The 22985-nt window shown below is 48.9% G+C and overlaps 1 protein-coding gene and 1 pseudogene across 5 annotated transcripts; one reads left to right on the top strand and one right to left on the bottom strand.

Moving 5' to 3' along the window:
- Positions 1-17579, top strand: part of LOC116937399 (uncharacterized) — a 155800-nt pseudogene extending 138221 nt beyond the window's left edge.
- Positions 1160-11646, bottom strand: LOC142917434 (uncharacterized). 5 transcript variants are annotated; one of them, XM_076062099.1, is made up of 8 exons: positions 11453-11646; positions 8630-8773; positions 8398-8487; positions 5682-5774; positions 5403-5508; positions 3897-4063; positions 3262-3432; positions 1160-1878 (listed from the first exon to the last, which is right to left on the bottom strand). In XM_076062099.1, exons 2-8 carry the CDS (start codon positions 8718-8720, stop codon positions 1745-1747), a joined length of 852 nt encoding a protein of 283 aa, XP_075918214.1. In that variant the 5' UTR covers positions 8721-8773; positions 11453-11646; the 3' UTR covers positions 1160-1744. The 5 variants fall into 5 exon arrangements, with proteins under 5 accessions (XP_075918214.1, XP_075918215.1, XP_075918216.1 ...); XM_076062100.1 differs by having other exon boundaries at positions 8410-8487; XM_076062101.1 differs by lacking the exon at positions 8398-8487.
- Positions 17580-22985: the final 5406 nt, after the last annotated feature.

The raw sequence follows: 22985 nt of genomic DNA, 5'->3' as shown, positions 1-22985 counted from the left end.
AGATGAGTGGATGGGTGAGTGGGTAGGTGAGTGGGTGGGTAGGTGAGTGAGTGGACGAATGACTGGATGGGTAGATGAGTTGGTGGGTAGGTGAGTGGATGGGTAGGTGAGTGAGTGGGTAGGTGAGTGGGTGGGTAGGTGAGTGGGTGGGTAGGTGAGTGGGTAGGTGAGTGAGTCGGTAGGTGAGTGGGTAGGTGAGTGGATGGGTAGGTGAGTGGGTGGGTAGGTGAGTGGGCGAATGACTGGATGGGTAGATGAGTGGGTGGGTAATTGAGTGAAAGGGTGGGTGGATCGGTCGGCGGATGAGTGGAAGGGTGGGTGTGGATGTGTACTGTAGTGCATCTGCCAATTGTCTCAGTCAATCCATGGCATCTGGGTCTGTCCCGTGACCTGTCAGCGAACTTGGCCTAAGCTCCGTGGTGATCTCACAGGTGGTCGGGGCATTTAAACTGGAGCATGATGTGTTTATTTTGTTCCCCATTGAATGTGGAGATTTTACGTGGTAACAACTTCTTTAAACACCACCGAGGCGTCGTTAAGCGTCTCTTTCAAACCGTGATAGTTTGCGAACGGTAGTTTCCCTTATCTCCAGATATATAAAAGGCAAAGTTGTGATTATGTGTCTGTTCAAAATGTTTAGCGTACTTCCCGACATGCAACAAACTTTAAATTTGCCATGTGGGTACTTTCCAGACTGTACACCGTGCAAACATAAAAATACACTTTTAGCTTCTATTTTATGGGGGGGGGGGGGGGGGGGAGCTCAATAATGCATTTATTTTTTGCACGGCAAGTGAGCTGTGACATCAAATCTGTCACGTGACCCGCGCACGTGGAAGCGTAACACATTGTAGTGTAGCGGTTAGCGTTGTCTGTGTGTGTCTGTGTGTCTGTGTGTGTGTCTGTGTGTGTCTGTGTGTGGGGGGGGGAGCGGTAGTGTAGCGGTTAGCGCTACGCTGCGCTACGAACCCGGCGACCCGAGTTCGATTCCCGCTCACGGCCACCACCGGTGACGATTATTTCAACCGGTCCTGGGCCTCCCCTAGGTCGACTCAGCCTCAAACGAGTAAATGTTGTGGTGTGAACATCGGCAGACAAAGGCGGCCGGGTGTGGTGAATCCAAGTCCCGGGCGAAGCCGGGTAGTTAAAGCTCGTGCTGTTATATTCACAATCAGATGTTTTTATTTCGACTCGAGGAAAATCGGTGAAATCGGAAGCCAACGATAGGCCCCAGTTGTGGGCCCTTCTTAACCTGGTAACAAAATATTATTCTTCGTCAGTGATGTCCTCACCTAAGCGTGTGAGACGAGACGGACGCACAAAACTCGTCTCCCGTTGCTGTACATCACTCACAGAGCACCACAGCGCCCCCCCCAGATCCACAACAGCGTTCGCCCCGCAAGACTCTGGCACCTTCTCCCTGCCTCAGCTGGACCATCAACAACGGCAACATTTGTGTCAACAACAGCAGCAACAGCTAACTTGGCGCCTTTATGATTACGTCTTCAGCACGGCAGCAGCAGCACGGAACAACTTCAGGGCATGACTCAGTCGCAACTCGCGTTTAAAATCGTCACGCAAGACGGCTCTCCGCGAGACGTCGCGGGCACACGGCGCGTTACTTTTTTCCCCGAATAAAACTCGGGACAACGTGAATGCGTGGAAACGAGAAACGATGTCAGAACGCAACGGGGCATCACAAATCGTAAAGATTTTTGCGAGAGCGAGAAAGAAAAGCTTCCTTCTAGACGTCGCCGCCGCGCGCCAACGACGGCACCAGCGTGAGCAGAAGCGCCGTGGGCCAAGCGGCACCGGGGCAGCAAGACGCCTTGCTGGTGGCGGACGCCCGCCCCGCTGACGTTGTCGCCGCTGACGTCGCTGCAAAGGGGCAAGCGGAGAAACGAGACGTCAGTCGCCATCGCTACGATGAGAGCCATGTACGAGTACCGGGGGGCCTCTTACAACCCTCCGCCTCCTCCTCCATTTCCACCACCATCACCACCAACACCACCAACACCACCACCACCAACACCACCACTACCACCACCAACACCACCACCAACACCACCAACAACACCAACACCACCACCACCACCAACACCACCAACACCATCACCAACACCACCAACACCACCGCCACCCCCACCACCACCAACACCACCAACACCACCAACACCACCAACACCACCAATACCACCAAAACCACCACCGCCACCACCTCCTAGGGGATGGAAGATTTGTTGGAGGTTGTTGGTAGTTGAGACTGAAACCTCTTCCTCACTTGTTCACTCAGCCACTCACCCACCCACCCAATCACTCATTCAGAGAGACGATCCATCACACTACGTTTAAAACTATTTGGTAAATTAAAACGCCGACTGTCACATCATCGACGTCGGGTGCCCGATTGTAACTCCTCTGCAGTGAGCGGTGCACCACCACCACCACCACCGCCACCCCCCGCGTGTCAACAACGCTCTTTGCCAAAACAGCAAACCCCTGCCCAGAGTTACGATGCTGAGAATCTTTTGTATTGTCAAAGCGTTAGTTTATCTCCGTTTGACCGGAACTTTGTTGACTGCCCTCGATGTGTGCACCTCCGTGAGTCTATGGGAGCCTTTAACATTGAAGTCTATGGGAGCCTTTAACAGTGAAGTCTATGGGAGCCTTTAACAGTGAAGTCTATGAGAGCCTTTAACAGTGAAGTCTATGGGAGCCTTTAACAGTGAAGTCCATGGGAGCCTTTAACAGTGAAGTCTATGGGAGCCTTTAACAGTGAAGTCTATGGGAGCCTTTAACAGTGAAGTCTATGGGAGCCTTTAACAGTGAAGTCTATGGGAGCCTTTAACAGTGAAGTCTATGGGAGCCTTTAACAGTGAAGTCTATGGGAGCCTTTAACAGTGAAGTCTATGGGAGCCTTTAACATTGAAGTCTATGGGAGCTTTTAACATTGAAGTCTATGGGAGCCTTTAACATTGAAGTCTATGGGAGCCTTTAACATTGAAGTCTTTGGGAGCCTTTAACATTGAAGTCTATGGGAGCCTTTAACATTGAAGTCTATGGGAGCCTTTAACATTGAATCCAAGCATGAATGAAGCAAGCACTTGGGAACCCGAGCAGCCAATGGAGATTCGCGGGGTGGCCGAAACCCAGTTTTTTGAAAACCCAGGAATTTCCGCGCCGCCGACCTCATTGGGCTGACTACGGCCATTTGCATCGTCAGGGTGGTCAGACGATCCAAGCCGCCGCCCTCCCGCGTACCTGGCGAGGTAGCTAACAGCTCGTTGTCGTCATCCTCGCCCTCGTCAGCACCGCCGTCACGGCCGCTACCGGCGTTGAGGGCCGATGGCGAGGACGTAGAGGCCTCCTTGCCATCGTCCTGGCCCTCCTCCTCGTCCTCCTCCTCGTCCTCCTCCTCACCGCCCGGCGCCACTGTGGAGGTGGTTGTGGGGGTGATGGTGGTGGTAGTTAATGGTGGCGGCGGTGGTGGCGGCGGCGGGTGTAGTGGTCTACGCCGCGCTACACCGCGCTACGAACCCAGCGAACCCAAGTTCGATTCCCGCTCACGGCCACCAACACGCGGTGACGATTATCTGAACCGGTCTTGGGCCTCCCGTAAGGTCGACTCAGCCTCAAACGAGCACCCGGCGCGGTGTGTGACGAACATCGCCAGCACCGGGGAGACAAAGGCGGTCGGGCGTGGCGCCGGCCACCCACCCCCTCGTGCGCCGTGCCGGCCTTCACAGGCGCCGCTCGCTAACGGCGCTCGCCCCCGCGGCCTGTTGAGGCTACACGGCGGGGGATCTTCGTCTTCGACGGCGGCGGTTAACGGCTCGGCGCCGGATCGGAGAGGGATTCCGGCCGGCGGGTTTGTTGCCGGCGGCGACTTTGCTCACCTTCGACGGAGAGGTGCGCCCGCAGCTGGTCTGTGTTGAGGTTGTTGGTGGCGAAGCAGGTGTAAGTGTCCGTGTCCTCGCGCCGCAAGTCCACGATGTGAAGGGTGCCATTCTCGAAGATCTGGAAGCGCTCGCCCTCAACATTCAAGCTCCGGTAGTTCCTGAACCTGGCGGTGCGCGGGAAGGCGTGGGGGGGGGGCAGGCGGGGGGCGTGAACCGTTGAGGTTTGACGGCGATGCCGTCGGGGGATTTGAGATCCGGGGTCGGCGGCTTCGGGAGACGCGGAGGCGAACGTCCCGGGGGACGTTGGGGCGGCGAGGTTCACGCGGCCCTCCGCCGCGTTGAGTGCCCCTCTCGCTCTCTCGCTCTGAGCCACGTCCGCGTGGCGGCCATCGACAGTCGCCCTACCCCGCCCCCGCGCGCGCAAAATTATAAATGTTAGCCTATGGGAGCCTTTAACATTGAAGCCTATGCGAGCCTTTGACATTGAAGTCTATGGGAGCCTTTGACATTGAAGTCTATGGGAGCCTTTAACATTGAAGTCTATGGGGGCCTTTAACATTGAAGCCTATGGGAGCCTTTAACATTGAAGTCTATGGGAGCCTTTAACATTGAAGTCTATGGGAGCCTTTAACATTGAAGTCTATGGGAGCCTTTAACATTGAAGTCTATGGGAGTCTTTAACATTGAAGTCTATGGGAGCCTTTAACATTGAAGCATATGGGAGCCTTTAACATTGAAGCCTATGGGAGCCTTTAACATTGAAGCCTATGGGAGCCTTTAACATTGAAGCCTATGGGAGCCTTTAACATTGAAGTCTATGGGAGCCTTTAACATTGAAGCCTATGGGAGCCTTTAACATTGAAGCCTATGCGAGCCTTTGACATTGAAGTCTATGGGAGCCTTTGACATTGAAGTCTTTGAGAGCCTTTAACATTGAAGTCTATGGGGGCCTTTAACATTGAAGCCTATGGGAGCCTTTAACATTGAAGTCTATGGGTGCCTTTAACATTGAAGTCTATGGGAGCCTTTAACATTGAAGTCTATGGGAGCCTTTAGCATTGAAGTCTATGGGAGTGTTCTATGTTGAACTTCTTTCGCTCCGTACGTGGTCAGCCATGCAAACCCGCTGGCGGCATTCACAAAACAGACTCGGCTCTCGTGCCTCTGATTAGCACGGTTGGCCACGTAGGGTGCGAAAGAAGTTCAGGGCACATACACATACAGAGAGACCCACAGACACCCAGATCCACGGAGGCACAGATTAGCATGGTTGGCCACGTAGGGTGCGAAAGAAGTTCAGGGCACGTACAGCCCTCGCGACAGGGAGCTTCGAGGCGCGTCGTCAGGGCCGTCGTTTGCGACATGGCCGGGTAGCTTCTGAAAAACAGCTGCACGGCTCGGTGGGCATCAGGCGGTGAAATAAACAAAAAGAGTCTCCAGCGAGCGGAGAGCGAGAGGAGAGGCGGAGAGGGACGGACGCTCAGGCGCAGCGTTCGGTCTCACCACAGGATGGTGGCGGGCGGCCACACCGAGCACTCCATGTACACCGCCTCTCCCTCTCTCGCCCTGTACATCCTGTCTGGCTCCGACAGCATCGACGGGGGGTTGGCTGTGTGAGGCGGTGGTGGGGGGGGGGGCAGATACAGCGAGCGGGCAGAGGTCGCTCCCGAGGGTGGGGGGGGTCGCTCCGGGCTGAGCAAGTACTTGCAGTGCTGCACCTTAACAAACTGCGTACTCAACTGGGCCCTGTACGTGTGTGTGTGTGATGTCGCAACCATGCACCTTTCCGTCGTGTTTCAGGAGGTTGCTGCTTTGCTGCATACACCTGATGTGAGCTTCTTTGGTACCGTACGTGGCCAGAGATGATAACCGCAGCTGCGGGCGAAAATACAGCAGAGTGTTAATAGGGTCTCTGTGTGAGTAGTGTGTGGATCTCTGTGTGAGTAGTGTGTGGGTATCTGTGTGAGTAGTGTGTGGGTCTCTGTGTGAGTAGTCTGTGGGTCTCTGTGTGAGTAGTATGTGGGTCTCTGTGTGAGTAGTGTGTGGGTCTCTGTGTGAGTAGTCTGTGGGTCTCTGTGTGAGTAGTCTATGGGTATCTCTGTGAGTAGTGTGTGGGTCTCTGTGTGAGTAGTCTGTGGGTCTCTCTGTTAGTAGTGCGTGGGTCTCTGTGTGAGTAGTCTGTGGGTCTCTGTGTGATAGACTGTGGGTCTCTGTGTGAGTAGTGTGTGGGTCTCTGTGTGAGTAGTGTGTGGGTCTCTGTGTGAGTAGTGTGTGGGTCTCTGTGTGTGAGTAGTGTGTGGGTCTCTCTGTGAGTAGTGTGTGGTTCTCTCTGTGTGAGTAGTGTGTGGGTCTCTCTGTGTGAGTAGTGTGTGGGTCTCTCTGTGTGAGTAGTGTGTGGGTCTCTCTGTGTGAGTAGTGTGTGGGTCTCTGTGTGAGTAGTGTGTGGGTCTCTGTGTGAGTAGTCTGTGGGTCTCTGTGTGAGTAGTCTGTGGGTCTCTGTGTGAGTAGTGTGTGAGTCTCTCTCTGAGTAGTGTGTAGGTCTCTCTGTGAGTAGTGTGTGGCTCTCTGTGTGAGTAGTGTGTGGGTCTCTGAGTGAGTAGTCTGCGGGTCTCTGTGTGAGTAGTGTGTGTGTCTCTGTGTGAGTAGTGTGTGGGTATCTCTGAGTAGTGTGTGGGTCTCTCTATGAGTAGTGTGTACGTCTCTCTGTGAGTAGTCTGTGGGTCTCTGAGTGAGTAGTCTGTGGGTCTCTGTGTGAGTAGTGTGTGGGTATCTCTGAGTAGTGTGTGGGTCTCTCTATGAGTAGTGTGTACGTCTCTCTGTGAGTAGTCTGTGGGTCTCTGAGTGAGTAGTCTGTGGGTCTCTGTGTGAGTAGTGTGTGGGTCTCTGAGTGAGTAGTGTCTGGGTCTCTATGTGAGTAGTCTGTGGGTCTCTGTGTGAGTAGTGTGTGGGTCTCTGAGTGAGTAGTGTCTGGGTCTCTATGTGAGTAGTGTGAGGGTCTCTGTGTGAGTAGTGTGTGGGTCTCTGAGTGAGTAGTGTGTGGGTATCTCTGTGAGTAGTGTGTGGGTCTCTCTGAGTAGTGTGTGGGTCTCTCTGTGAGTAGTCTGTGGGTCTCTGAGTGAGTAGTCTGTGGGTCTCTGTGTGAGTAGTGTGTGGGTCTCTGAGTGAGTAGTCTCTGGGTCTCTATGTGAGTAGTGTGAGGGTCTCTGTGTGAGTAGTCTGTGGGTCTCTGTGTGAGTAGTCTGTGGGTCCCTGTGTGAGTAGTGTGTGAGTCTCTCTCTGAGTAGTGTGTGGGTCTCTCTGTGAGTAGTGTGTGGCTCTCTGTGTGAGTAGTGTGTTGGTCTCTGAGTGAGTAGTCTGCGGGTCTCTGTGTGAGTAGTGTGTGGGTCTCTGTGTGAGTAGTGTGTGGGTCTCTGAGTGAGTAGTGTCTGGGTCTCTATGTGAGTAGTGTGAGGGTCTCTGTGTGAGTAGTGTGTGGGTCTCTGAGTGAGTAGTGTGTGGGTCTCTCTGTGAGTAGTGTGTGTGTCTCTGTGTGAGTAGTGTGTGGGTATCTCTGAGTAGTGTGTGGGTCTCTCTATGAGTAGTGTGTGGGTCTCTCTGTGAGTAGTCTGTGGGTCTCTGAGTGAATAGTCTGTGGGTCTCTGTGTGAGTAGTGTGTGGGTCTCTGAGTGAGTAGTGTCTGGGTCTCTATGTGAGTAGTCTGTGGGTCTCTGTGTGAGTAGTGTGTGGGTCTCTGAGTGAGTAGTGTCTGGGTCTCTATGTGAGTAGTGTGAGGGTCTCTGTGTGAGTAGTGTGTGGGTCTCTCTGTGAGTAGTGTGTGTGTCTCTGTGTGAGTAGTGTGTGGGTATCTCTGTGAGTAGTGTGTGGGTCTCTCTGTGAGTAGTGTGTGGGTCTCTCTGTGAGTAGTCTGTGGGTCTCTGAGTGAGTAGTCTGTGGGTTTCTGTGTGAGCAGTGTGTGGGTCTCTGAGTGAGTAGTCTCTGGGTCTCTATGTGGGTAGTGTGAGGGTCTCTGTGTGAGTAGTGTGGGTCTCTGAGTGAGTAGTGTGTGGGTCTCTATGTGAGTAGTGTGAGGGTCTCTGTGTGAGTAGTGTGGGTCTCTGAGTGAGTAGTGTGTGGGTCTCTGAGTGAGTAGCCTGTGGGTCTCTGTGTGAGTAGTGTGTGGGTCTCTGAGTGAGTAGTGTCTGGGTCTCTATGTGAGTAATGTGAGGGTCTCTGTGTGAGTAGTGTGTGGGTCTCTGAGTGAGTAGTGTGTGGGTCTCTCTGTGAGTAGTGTGTTGGTCTCTGTGTGAGTAGTGTGTGGGTCTCTCTGTGAGTAGTGTGTGGGTCTCTCTGTGAGTAGTCTGTGGGTCTCTGCGTGAGTAGTCTGTGTGTCTCTGTGTGAGACCCACAGATACCCACACACTACTCACAGAGAGACCCACACACTACTCACACAGATACCCACACACTACTCACACAGATACCCACACACTACTCACAGAGAGACCCACACACTACTCACACAGATACCCACAAGTGTTTCGAGTACTCGGCCCCGCTTGAATGTCAAAGTGCTTCGTTGAAGCCATCATTTGCAGGAGCCGGGGCGCTTCTGAAAAAAAAAGAGCCACGAAGCTCAGTGGGCATTGCCTGGTGAAGTCAAAAGAGTCGAGTTTAGTCGATGGCCTTTAGCGGGAGTAGCGTTGAGAGGGGGCATCGTCTCAAGTGGGGTAGCGGCGCTGTTTGCTACTCACGGTCAAGGGGCAGGGCGAAGGGGTTGTGACGGTCGCCCAGCACAACGACCAGCAAGGCCACTAAATGGGTGGTGGTGGAGAAAGTCTCCATGGGGGGGGGGGGGGGGGTGGCAGATGGTCGGCCTGGCGGCTTCCTTCACTTGGCTAGGAGGGGTGAAGGGGAGGGAGTGGGAGGAGCAGTGGGAATGATATTTATTTAGACTGCAAGAGGAGGAATCCAAAGCGCTACGAAGCTCTTTTTGTCACAGATGTCCAGCTGTGGCACTGGGTCAGAACATGACAACAAACACAAAACAAAAACACGGCGTGAGTGTAGAGTTACAGGAAGAGTAAAACAAATCACTTTAAAAATATATATACTAATAAAAGTAACCAATGTTTCATGTTGCCACGTGAAGCACACCACCGTGCTACATAGCTCTTTTCAAGAAGAGACCTGGCCCATAAATGGTGGGCTGATATCAAGTGGACATTCAGGGCAAAATACTCTAAACGCGTGGCGTTTCTGAATGTGGAGGGGAAAAAACCGGAGGATTCGGGGAGAGAAATCCACGCGGCCGCGGGGCGCGAGAAACGTCAACTCCAAAGATAGAGCAGGGAGTGTCAGGGTCGGTATCAAACCCCACGACCTCCTGTACACCAGGTGACAACCATGCCGGGTTAAAGACCTCCTCCTTCACAAGGGACAATTGGATGCATGCCTAAGGCTCCCTCACTGATGGACATGTTCCTCCTGCGTTGAGAAAAATGTTTAGGTTCTCATCGTTTTGCAGAGGCTGCATTTTTTGCCACCGCAGAAAACGAACGTTGGGGGAAACGCCTCCTCGCATTGGACTCGTTGGTTTTTTTGCTAAAGTCACGTAGGTAAAAAAAAATCTATAAAATAAATAAATGAAAAAAACAACAATTAAAATCACGACGTTTCGGAGGCAGCAGCACAAGCTTCCGTCTTGAGGTGGAAACCGTCACGGCAAAATTGCTGCATCAGGTGAAGAGAACTCTAAGACACCCGAGATTGTATACAGGTTAAGGGGGGGGGGGAGATAAGAAGGGCCGTGGGGGGGGCTAAGTTAAGCCGCCTTCTGTTATGCTGCAGGGGGTTGGGGACGGAGAGATGGCCGTGTGCAGGTTGAAGAGCGTTACACACGTGAACCAGAGGCAGGAGGCAGTAGTTAAGCTGACAAACTGGTTGCCTTGCAGAGCATACTGCTGTAAACTATAAGGCTGCTAAAGTTTAACTTGGGTTTAACTTTATTTTTTTTTACCCCCGCGACTTTACCGAAAAAAATCCAAAGAGTATGAATCCTTGCACATCGCGAAAGCTTCAAATCTAGCGCCTCACATCGTGTTAGTTTGGCACCGATGTTCGTGCTGATGTTTTAAACTAGATCAATAAAACAACATTGATTACAGCCCCAGCTCAGGTTTTTTTTCCCATCAATGAAACATCCCCTGAAGTGAGAGCACCTTCCAGGATATAAACCAACACTGCCGCACGTCTGTCCAAGAGCTGTGTAAAAAAAACAATTGAGTTGAAAAAAATGTCAAGCCGACAGGGAAAGGGGCTCCTGGCAACTGTGACCGCCAGCCAGGTCGATGTATTGGTAATGAGAATGTGCAATTTTTTTGTCCTTGGAAACACAGACTATGAATAAAATGAGATATTCTTAGCTCTTTCGGTAAAGTCACGTTGAAGGTAAACAATAAAATAATAAAATATATATAAAACAATAAAATTTCTCACAACGTTTCGACCATAACACAAACGGTCGTCATCAGGTCGAAACGTCGTGAGAATTTTTATTGTTTTATATATATTTTATTGCTTTATTGTTTCCTTTCAACTCTGACTTTACCGAAAGAGCTAAGAATATGAATTACTGCAGTCACGAAAGCTTCACATCAAGATTCAAAACGAGATACTCGCAGAGTTTACGCTTCTGAATGTGCACTTGTTCAAGCGATTCACTCGGTCTAAGAGGCAGACGCACGGTAAATTATTGGGCGGCACTTTGTAAGCTCCTAAGGTAGACAAAGCGAGCTTGAACACGACACACTCGAGTGAAGTCTTTGAGCGACGCATAGTTCATAGTTCATTTATTTGGTATAGCCCTGTGAGCCATTCGGCTCTTGAATCGGGTGCAACCGCAACAAACAAAAAACATGAACAAGAAAACATCTTAAAGTGATTATGTGACTGTGCAAACAGAAAATATAGGAAAAAAATATCAAAATATTCCTGAAATAGCACCGTACACCAATGCTGTGTGCAAAAATCCCAGTGGGATGCAAGTCAAATAACAACAACAACCACAAGACAACTAAGATTAAAGCCATCAGTCTAACTCCGTACTACAATAAACAAAAACATGGCCAAAACAAAAAAAAACTTTTCGAAATCACCAAAATAAAAGCCATAAATCCAATGTAACAGTGATCATAGGGACTGTGACCGAATTTTTAACAATAAACTACATAAAAAAATTATAACACCAAAATCTAGAGCCATAATTTAGGCCACTGAACAGCAGTGGCAGCTAGGGTTGTACAACTCCTCTAGAGCACATTGACACGCGTGCATTGCAAATAATTCAAGTTTAAAACACGCAGCAAAGATTCGTTACAAAAGCCGAGCGGCAGCCTTCACGCATCCTTGGGAAGCTTGCTAACCCACAACATAACCTAGAGACCATCTTCCAGGTCTCTATGGAGGCCATCGCATGACAGCGGCATCTGTAGCCGGCCAAAGTGCCGCCTCGGTCGGCTGGGCAATCTAGCCGAGACCGGTGACACTCCCGGAATAGGCCTCAACACGGCACTCACCAGCGCAACGCTGCGTAGGTGTCTGGGGGGGGGGGGTCTTGAGCTATATCCTCCTTCGTGGTGAGGTTACAAACAAAACAATGTCCTCGTGTGGTCGTGGTGGAGGAGGAGATTCGACGTCCCGTGCCTTGAATCACGGGCAGGCGACTCGGCAGGGCTGCTATCACGTGAGGCCTTAGCAGGGCGCTTTTATAAATCGTAGTGCGGATAGGCGAACACGCAGTGCGAGCGAGGCTCAGATTCTGTAGAACTGATAAACACTGCCCATAGACTCAGCACTGCCCATAGACTCAGCACTGCCCATAGACTCAGCACTGCCCAGAGACTCACCACTGCCCATAGACTCAACACTGCCCATAGACTCAACACTGCACCATAGACTCAACACTGCACCATAATAGACTCAGCACTGCCCATAGACTCAACACTGCCCGTAGACTCAACACTGCCCGTAGACTCAACACTGCCCATATACTCAACACTGCACCATAGACTCAACACTGCCCGTAGACTCAACACTGCCCGTAGACTCAACACTGCCCATATACTCAACACTGCACCATAGACTCAACACTGCCCGTAGACTCAACACTGCCCATAGACTCAACACTGCCCATAGACTCAACACTGCCCATAGACTCAACACTGCCCATAGACTCAACACTGCCCCATAGACTCACCACTGTGATCTCTACATTGGGTCAAACTTAACATCTCTTAAAGTTCGACGGCTTGTGCACCAGATCTTATTTATTCACGATGTACTTACAAAAAATTCCGCAGACTACCTACTGGATCTCCTCTCTGTTTCAAAGAACAAATTTGACCTCAGGTCTTCACTCATTTACCAGCTTCACATTCCCTATTGCCGTACAAAAACTGGAGGAAGGGCCTTTGCTATTCATGACCCCAGGGTCTGGAATGCTATTGCCAATAAACTGCAACTTGAATCACTACCTATGAGATCTTCACTCAAAACTGCTCTAGAGGAGTTGTACACCCCTAGCTGCCACTGCTATTCAGTGGCCTAAAATATGGCTCTAGATTTTGGCGTTATAATTTATGTATATAGTTTATTGTTAAAAATTCGGTCACACTCCCTATGATCACTGTTACATTGCATTTATGGCTTTTATTGTGGTGATTTCGAAAAGTTTTTTTGGTTTAGGTCATGTTAATGTTTATTGTAGTACGGAGTTAGACTGATGGCCTTAATCTTAGTTATCTACATAATGACACCTTGCCGATATTAACTATGTTAACCTATTTGCATTTTTTATTTTTCAATTATATCTTAAAGCTATTTTATATTCGATATTTATTCAATTTTACATACTTCAGCCCCTTGGTGTTAGACTTTTAACCCTTATTATTATAGTAAGACTTGTTTAAAACTTATTTAAGATTTTAGATTCCTATATGTTGAATGTATGCACCATCCTGCCAAAGTAAATTCCGTGTCGGTGTGAACTTTCATGGCGAATAAAACCCTTTCTGATTCTGATTCTATTGTGGTTATTGTTGTTGTTATTTGACTTGCATCCCACTGGGATTTTTGCACACAGAGTTGGTGTACGGTGCTATTTCAGGAATATTTTGATATTTTTTCCTGTATTTTCTGTTTGCACAGTCACATAATCATTTTAAGATGTTTTCTTGTTCATGTTTTTTGTTTGTTGCGGTTGCACCCGATTCAAGAGCCGAATGGCTCACAGGGCTATACCAAATAAATAAACAAATGAACTGCAATGAACTAATATCGAAATGTACATTAGCATAATTTATTCATACTCTATTTTTTTATTTACGGAGAAGCTCATTGTGGGAGGAGCGTGTCCCGTTCCCCGGAAGTGACGTCATGTCACCTGCTGCCGCGTGACGTCACGAGATAACAGGAAGCTATCACTTCCTGCACTGAAATCCGAGGTGAGAAATTCTCATTGCGATTGTGGTTGTTGTGGTGGTGGTTGTGGTGGTTGTTGTGGTGGTTGTTGTTGTTTACCAAGGTAGAGCCTCGCTCTCTCTCGTAGGGATGTCAATTGAGTAGCAGCGAGCATGGGAATCGATGTCCAGGTTGGAACTTTACAGCGCGGGGCCTAGCCACGCGGGGCCTTGCCTCCTGCCCTCGCCTGATTGCGTTTACTTTAATTATCTCGCTTAAGTTTAATTTGTCTTCACCCGGCTCGCCACTTTGTAACTTTGTTTTATTGTAAATATTCACGCAGTTTTTTTTTTCACCAGGCCAAGCCCGCTTGAGCTGCTATACCGCTCTTGTTATCAGAAGCGACCTGCCCACAACAACACAAGGTGAGGCTTTGTCAACGTGTGTGAATGTTTTGACTTAAAACTTTGGTGACTGCAGGAATTAATATTCTTGTTTCTTTCGGTAAAGTTACGTAGATAGAAAATAAAATAAAAATAAAATAAAAAATTTAAAATAAAGCAAAAAACCCACGACGTTTCGATCGCAACACAAGTGGTCTTTATCTTATTGAATTTAATCTGTTATTTTTATTTTCTATCTACGTGACTTTACTGAAAGAACCAACAATACGTGTGTCAATGTCTATCGGTCAAAGACGCTAAACGGAGTGACACACAAACTCCAAATATACAGCAGGCGTCAGGGTCGGGATCGAACCCACGACTTCCTGTATACCGGGTGAGGTAGTTAACATCTCACCACGGAGAGAGACACGCAAACTCCAGTTAGCCTCGGATATGTTCGTTGATCCTCAATTAATTACTTGGTGGAGTGAGGAAGCATTCATGCCAAGCAGATGAAGGTGGCCAGGCGTGATTCTAGACACGTCACCACCTGTTTACCCAGTGACAGTGTACAGTTTGTGTTTGCAGTAACGTCTATTAACTCTGTTGAACACGGAGGTTATATCATAACAGTAGTTTACTTTTGTTTTCCTCTGGAACTCTTTGTAAGAATGGAAACAGGAAGTTAACACAGCACACACATTCAGCTGAAGTCGGAACTGTTCATCCCAGCATTTAAGAACATCTGAGCCTGGATTCGCACCTCTAAGCTGCGATTGAACATTAATTTATTAATTTCTGCATAACACAAATAGTATTGTTTTCAACACCCTTTGCTATGTCAGCTGAATTTAGCTCTCATAAATATTCCTTTTGTAGCCAGACAGCCGAAATTGTGTACTCGGAGTTTTGGGTGAACATTCATTTTGAAGATACGAGGGCTTCCAGGCATGTTTATGACCATTTGCCCTCTCATTGTGTGCCATAACAGCCCGTGTGATGAATTTGGGAAACGTTTTACTACATCATGAATATATGAATATAGACGTGTAAGTCACATGTGACTATATATGCATTTCTCTGTGCCTCGATACTGACGTGTAGATGGTGTGGGTATTATTTTTTTCTGTCTGCAGCTGACGCTTCCTCTGACGCTTCCTCTGCAGAATTGGTCTGATGGAGCAAATGTACTCAGCGCAGCTCGGTATGACAAGGCAACAATGCGACTGGCGTGCATACAGCACGGATCGGACTGGAAATTTGACACAGCACCAGAGAACACACACAGGAGAGAAACCCTTCAAGTGCAGTGTGTGTAACAAGGCATTTGAACGGTCATTTGCTCTTAAAATACACCAGAGAACACACACGGGAGAGAAACCCTTCAAGTGCACTGTGTGTGGGAAGGCGTTTGCGCGTTCATCTACTCTTGTAATACACCAGAGAACACACACGGGAGAGAAACCCTTCAAGTGCAGTGTGTGTGGGAAGGCGTTTCCACATTCATCTACTCTTGTAGAACACCAGAGAACACACACGGGAGAGAAACCCTTCAAGTGCAGTGTGTGCGTGAAGGCGTTTGCACAGTCATGTGCTCTTGTAAAGCACCAGAGAACACACACAGGAGAGAAACCCTTCAGGTGCAGTGTGTGTGGGAAGACATTTTCAGATTTATCTACTCTTAAAACACACCAGAGAACACACACGGGAGAGAAACCTTTCAGATGCACGATCTGTGGGATGGCGTTTACACAGTCATGTAATCTTGTAACACACCAGAGAACACACACGGGAGAGAAACCCTTCCAGTGCAGTGTTTGTGGGAAGGCATTTTCACGGTCATCTTCTCTTAAAAAACACCAGAGAACACACACGTGAGAGAAACCCTTCAAGTGCAGTGTGTGTGGGAAGACATTTTCAGATTCATGTAATCTTGTAATACACCAGAGAACACACACGGGAGAGAAACCCTTCACGTGCAGTGTGTGCGTGAAGGCGTTTGCACAGTTAGCTGATCTTGTAAAACACCAGAGAACACACACAGAAGAGAAACCCTTCAAGTGTACTCTGTGCGGGAAGCCGTTTGCAGATTCATCAACTCTTCGAAGACACCAGAGAACACAAAAGCATCAGAAGATCCACAAGGAGTGGAGTCTGAAATCAGCTTGTGAAAGTCAAAGTGCCGCAATGAGCCCATCCCTCATGAAACAAGAAGCGGACGAAAATCCCAGCTTGGACACTTTTAAAGGTATCAAGGTGAAATATGAAGAGGTGATGGTGAAATGTGAAGAAGTGATGAGCGAAGAAGTGAAGGTAAAATGTGAAGATGAAGATTCAACTCCAAAATGGGAACTTCACATCGTGAAGCAGGAGGAGAATTCTGACTGAGTCAGAGTGAGGCAACTCCCAGCAGTTTGTGGAAGTGGAGGTGTGGGTGGACTTGCTCCTAGATAATACAAAGTCAAGCGGAGACCCGGTAGATGTGTAAGCCAGAGACGATGTCGCTACAATAGATGCACCTTTGTCACAGGCCTTTAATGACAAGAACGTGAAGTTGAACACTTTGTGGGCCCGTGGGTTGGGTAGATCTCTAACCAGGAGCAAGAGCCAATAAGCTCCCAAGCATTCACTATGTTATCATAATAATTGCTTTTACATGGTGCTTGCTTAATCGCCTCAGCAACTCGGAGTTTTGTATCTCATCTCACGCTCGAAGAGCATCCCCAAGTAGCAGCTGCCCCTGTGTGGTACAAGGTGGTGTCCCTGCACCGGCCTGCATGTGGACAAGAGCCTGTCATCTTCTTTGGTTCTTTCGGTAAAGTCACGTAGAATAAGAATAAAATAATAACATAAAACAATAAAATTCTCACGACGTTTCGGCCACAACACAAGTGGCCTTCGACAGGTGAAAGGAACAAACCTGTCGGGACGACAGAGCTACAATGAACGCTGCTAAGATTCTACGTGACTTTACCGAAAGAACCAAAGAAGATGAATCCTTGCAGTCACGAAAGCTTTAAATCGAAAAAAAGAGCCTGTTAGTAGGGGGCGATGATTGATGTGTCATCTCAGTTGTGTAGTTTGTAGGTAATGTTTAGAATTTGCTACATTTTCACTCAGACACCAGCATGCAATGGCCTACTCGTTTTGAATGACACAATAAAAGCTTTTTGTTAATACGATGTAACGTGATGCAGTATATTTCACTGCAGTAATCCAATTTTGTTAATATGCCTGTCAATAATTTAGAATGTATACTTGTCTGGTTTTGTGCATACTTGCAACATTTGATCCATAAGGGTCAAACAATGATTAAGTGATGTTAGGACAAAGTGTGTGTGTGTTTGAAAGTAACCTGTACAGAGAACTCAGGTGGGACCCGTTGTTCTTGTGATACAGGTCAAACGGTGTTTTTGTGTTCCACGAAGCATCTGGAGCAACTCATTGTCTTTGAAATAGGTAGCACGCTCGGATCATTCATCAGTTACAAGGCATACCACTTGAAAGTTACACTATAGGAGGAGGTACATTCTCTACAACACGAATTGTAGTTTTGTCTTACGTGTTGATGTAGATTTTGTCTAACTAGGACTAGAAATGCTCCTTGCTGATTGACGTCTGGATGTTCTTTACCTATCGGTTGAAGCAAACCCCACTGCTGTTGAGACGCTGTGCACCAATAAGGGTCCAACACGTTGATGGCCTTCAGGCCAGGAAAGTCACAACATTTGCACACGAAGGACGCATTCACGCAAGCACCCCATGCTCCGTTTTGAAGTTTTAAAATGAAACATCTTTGAATTGTGTTGTGTTTTGATTTAGATTATTTCTTCATTAAAAGTTAATTTTACATCCGGAAGTCTTCGTTGAGAAGGACATTTCGTGTGAATTTTCTCTCGTCGTTAAGTAGACGGCCTTGCCGGGGGTTCGGTTCGATGCGGACTTTCACCTGTTTGGGATTGCGGGATGGAGATAAGGCGACACGGAGCTGCTGGTCGTCTGCAGATCGATTCCAACGTAATTGAACGTCTGTCCCTGCGCCTCCGTCATTTGCAGGGGGCGCTGTAAACCTACACGCGCCCCCTGCATGAAAACAACAGAAAGTGCAGCGTTCATCACGGATAAAGTTGTGCGCTTATTTTTTAAATGTTATTCTTTTATAAGGTGATGTTGATATCGAAAACTGACACATAGCTGGCATGCCATAAATAGGAAATTAACTCTGCTTATTCGAATCAATGTATTCATATATGTTGATGAACTGTTTTCAAGCAGATTTTGTGTCTCTAACGGCGACTATAGGGACCACGTGATTGTTTAAAAATGTCTCTGATTATAACTATAATTGCCTACAATTCGTCATGTGTAGCTTATTTAGACTATAATTTATTCACTACCCAAACTGTATTGACTTGAAAACATAGAGCTGATATTTATTCTTGGTTCTTTCGGTAAAGTCACGTAGAAGGGAAACAATAAAATAACAAAAATATAAAACAATTACATTATCATGACAATTCGACTGCAACACAAGCAATCATCATCAGGTGTCACACACAGGCACACACACAGAGACACAGGCACACACAGATACAGGCACACAGTGTGTACACACACAGTGTGCACATACACAGTGTACACACACAGTCTGTACATACACAGTATACACACAGAAACAGTGTGTACACACAGAAACAGTGTGTACACACAGTAATGTCCACGTTGTAGTTGCTGAGCTCACGCACCCAAGAGGTCTCTGTTGAAGAGATGGAGCAATGGAAAATGAATCTAAATCAACTTAAACTCCATTCCCGCTCTGTGACGTCACCACTCAGCATGACCTCATCGCTGTGAAACGCCAGGGGGAGGTGTGCCTCGCTAGTGACGTCATGTCACCAAGGTATTCACCCCACCCCCGTCCACCGCGCCCTTGAGCGTGACGTCACCTCTGCTTGGTCACTGCCGATTCTGTTCCGGTACAATCCTTATTTGGGCAAAGCTACGCCCAGTGACTGGTGGCTCATTAACATAATGTTTCTGTTAAAGCCGTCGCGAGTTTATTGCGACGGGTTTAGCGCCCACGCTCCCATTGCTCGACATATGGGCCGACGTCATTAACATAATTTATTCAGTTACAGAGCCGCACGTGGGAGGGAAGTGACGTCATACTACTTCCTGCTGTCGCGAGGCAACAGGAAGCTGCCGTGTGCGCGCTTGCACTGAAATCCGAGGTGAGAAATTATCATCGTTGTGGTGGTGGTGGTTGTTGTGGTGGTGGTTGTTGTTGTTTACCAAGGTAGAGCCTCGCTCTCTCTCGTAGGGATGTCAGTTGAGTAGCAGCGAGCATGGGAATCGATGTCCAGGTTGGAACTTTACAACGCGGGGCCTAGCCACGCGGGGCCTTGCCTCCTGCCCTCGCCTGATTGCGTTCACTTTAATTATCTCGCTTAAGTTTAATTTGTCTTCGCCCGGCTCGCCACTTTGTATCTTTGTTTTATTGTAAATATTCACGCAGTTTTTATTTTCTTTTGTTAGCAGGCCAAGCCCGCTTGAGCTGCTATACCGCTCTTGTTATCAGAAGCGACCTGCCCACAACAACACAAGGTGAGGCTTTGTCAACGTGTGTGAATGTTTTGACTTAAAACTTTGGTGACTGCAGGAATTAATATTCTTGGTTCTTTCGGTAAAGTCACGTAGATAGAAAATAAAATAAAAATAACAGATAATAATTTTTCTTTTCTTAAATGAAGCAAAAAACCCCACAACGTTTCTATGGCAACATTAATGTTGATGCGAGGGCTTACAGGAATATTTATGACATTTGCCCTCTCATTGCGTGCCATGACAGTGCTGTTTGCACAGTCACACACAGTCACTGTAGGATGTTTTTCTTGGTCGTGTTTTTGTTTTGTTGCTTGTTGTGGTTGCACCCGATTCAAGAGCCGAATGGCTCACGGGACTATAACCAAAAAACTGAAACCGCGTGATGAATTTGGGAAAGTTTTTCACTGCATCTCCAAATATATATAAAAGGCAAAGTTGTGATTGTGTGTGTTGTCTGTTCAAAATGTTTAGCGTACTTCCCGACATGCAACAAACTGGAAGTTTGCCATGTGGGTACTTTCCAGACTGTACACCGTGCAAACATTATACAAATACACTTTTGTGTTGTTTTAAGGGGGACGGGGGAGCTCAATAATGTATAGATTTTTTGCACGGCAAGTGAGCTGTGACGTCACACCTGTCACGTGCCCCTCGCACGTGGAAGCGTCACGCATTGTAGTGTAGCGGTTAGCGTTGTCTGTGTGTGTGTGTCTGTGTGTGTGTCTGTGTGTGTGTGGCCCGTGATCACAAATCTCTATTTAACTCCATCAAAAAAGTAACCTGCAGCGCCACACCTATTACCATCATTAGGGGAAAAAACGGTGATCCAATCTCCGACCCCCAGGAACAGGTTTGCAGATTTGCTGAGCATTTCTGTGAGGTCCTGGGGGAGGGAAAATCCCTCAGCCAGGAAAACATCGTGGCACAAAATGAGGATGACCCTGCTGAGGCTGCGGTGCCTCAAATATTCGAAGAAGTCACCCCCTGTGAGTGGCTGGCTGAGGTGCCATCTGTTGAGGAAGTACTGAAGGCGATCCGGAGTCTGAGACCAGGAAAGGCAGCGGGCAGAGATGATCTCCCAAGCGAAATGCTGAGGGAGGGCGGCGTTTGTGCACAGACTGCCCTATATGACATCATAACAACAGTCTGGACCACTGGACGGGTTCCGCAGGATTGGAAGGATGCCCTGGTGGTCCCTCTTTTTAAGAAGGGGGACCGCACAGACTGTAACAACTACAGGGGCATCTCACTCCTCAGTGTGCCGGGAAAGGTCCTGGCAAGGATTATTCAGCATCGCCTTGCCAGGCATGCTGAGGAGAGGCTTGCGGAGCCCCAATGCGGTTTCAGGATAGGGCGGTCCTGCACAGATGCCATATTTTCTGTCCGTCTGCTACAGCAGAGGTGTAGGGAATTCCAACAAGACCTACGTCTCTGCTTTATTGACCTGGTCAAGACCTATGATACCATCAGTAGGCCTGGGCTCTGGGTCGTTCTTCGTGCTTTTGGAGTACCTGACCCTCTGCTCACGATCATTAAGGACCTTCATGATGGTGAGCGGGCCCGGGTAAAACTACGTGGCCGGGAGTCAGAGCCATTCCCTGTACACCTTGGGGTGCGACAGGGATGTCCTCTGGCTCCCACATTATTTAACATCTATTTTGACCACGTAGTTCGTGAAGCCTTCAATAGCTGTACCGGGGGAATCTCCATATGGTACAGATATAATGGGAGGCTGATCGATGCCCGGGTGCGGTCAAGGAATGGCTCCCTATTGCTCAACCACGTTATGTATGCTGATGATTTGGTAATAGCTGCTCAGTCAGAGGAGGAGTTGGAGACGCTGCTGCTGAGATTGGAGCGTGCCACTAAGAGGTGGGGCCTTACCATCAGCCCCACCAAAACTAAGCACCTGCCTGGGTATTTTGTACCATCGGACACTCCACCCCCACAACTCCCGATCGGTGATGGGCCAGTTGTGGAGAGAGTGGAGAGTTTCCCATACCTGGGCAGTGTGCTTATGACTGGCTCCAGTTTAACAGCAGAGGTCTCACTCCGAATCAGTCGAGCGGCAATATCTTTTCATCGGTTGCGTAACGCTGTGTGGAAGCTACCTGGTCTGTCGCTCCGCACTAAGCTTCAGGTCTTCTCGGCCACGGTCATTTTCTCCCTTCTCTACGCTTGCGAAACGTGGACCCCCCTAATGGAACATCTTCGCCAGTTAGAAACATTTAGGCTGGCCTGCCTACGATCCATCCTGGGTTTAACCAGACTGGATTGTGTGAGGAGCTCACAAATCCTTGAAAGATCTGGGCAAGGTCCCATCGGTGAGCTCCTCCGGCGGGCAAGGCTGCGATGGCTGGGTCATGTAGCCCGCATGCCCAGCCACCGCATGCCAAAACAGCTTTTGTTCGGCCGGATTGAGGCGGCAAAGCGGGCGCGGCACGGGCTAGAGAAGAGATGGAGTGATGTGGTACAGGAGGACGTGGAGCTGAGTGGACTTGCCGATGACTGGTACCAGCGGTGTCAAGATCGGCCTCTGTGGAGGAGGCTCATGAAGGATGCTACTGGGCAGTTGGAGGTAGTCGCCCTCCAACAACAACGGAGGGCGGAGGAGCGACGCTCACAACAACGAGCGGAGCGCCGGGTGGCTAAAGCACAGCAGGTTGGCACAGTAGGGGGCACAGGTGGTGCATCAGCCAGTCATCTCAGTCAGTCGACCCGTGGCACCTGGGTCTGCCCCGTGACCTCCTGCCAGCGGGCGTTCGACACTTCACGTGTCCTCAGGGTGCACATAGCCTGGCACAAGCGTCGTGGTGACGTCACCGCCACTTAGTGGCGAATGGCGGTTGTTGTTGTTGTGTGTGTCTGTGTGTTTGTGTCTGTGTGTGTGTCTGTGTGTCTGTGTGTGTGTGTGTCTGTCTGTGTGTGTGTGTCTTTGTGTGTCTGTCTGTGTGTGTCTGTGTGTGTCTGTGTGTGTGTCTGTGTGTGTGTGGAAGCGTAACGCATTGTAGTGTAGTGGTTAGCGCTATGCCGCGCTACGAACCCGGTGACCCGAGTTCGATTCCCGCTCACGGCCACCACCGGCGACGATTATTTGAACCACTTCTGGGCCTCCCCTAGGTCGACTCAGCCTCAAACGAGTAACTGTTGCGATGTAAACATCGCCACTGGGGAGACAAAGGCGGCCGGACGTGGTGGATCCAAGTCACGGGCGAAGCCGGGTAGTATAGCTAGTCGTGAATATATGAATGAATATAGACGTGTAAGTCACGTGTGACTGTATATATTAATTCCTCCATGGCTCGATACTGACGTGTAGATGGTGTGGATATTCTTATTTTCTGTCTGCAGCTGACGCTGGTCTGATGGAGCAAAGGCACTCAGCGCAGCTCGGTACGACAAGTCAACAATGCGACCAGCGTGCATACAGCACGGATCGGACTGGAAATTTGACACAGCACCAGAGAACTCGCACAGGAGAGAAACCCTTCAAGTGCACTGTGTGTGACAAGGCATTTGCATGGCCATCTGTTCTTGAGACCCACCAGAGAACACACACAAGAGAGAAACCCTTCAAGTGCACTGTGTGTGGGAAGGCATTTTCACAGTCATCTGCTCTTAAAATTCACCAGAGAACACACACAGGAGAGAAACCCTTCAA

The sequence above is a fragment of the Petromyzon marinus genome, unplaced genomic scaffold (assembly GCF_048934315.1).
Source record: "Petromyzon marinus isolate PM22_M1 ecotype Great Lakes invasive population unplaced genomic scaffold, UKy_Petmar_22M1.pri1.0 PM_G_Scaffold_50, whole genome shotgun sequence".
In the NCBI taxonomy this organism is placed as follows: Eukaryota; Metazoa; Chordata; class Hyperoartia; order Petromyzontiformes; family Petromyzontidae; genus Petromyzon; species Petromyzon marinus.
Note: the sequence above shows the minus strand (reverse complement) of the source record. Positions and strands in the feature narration are given on the sequence as shown.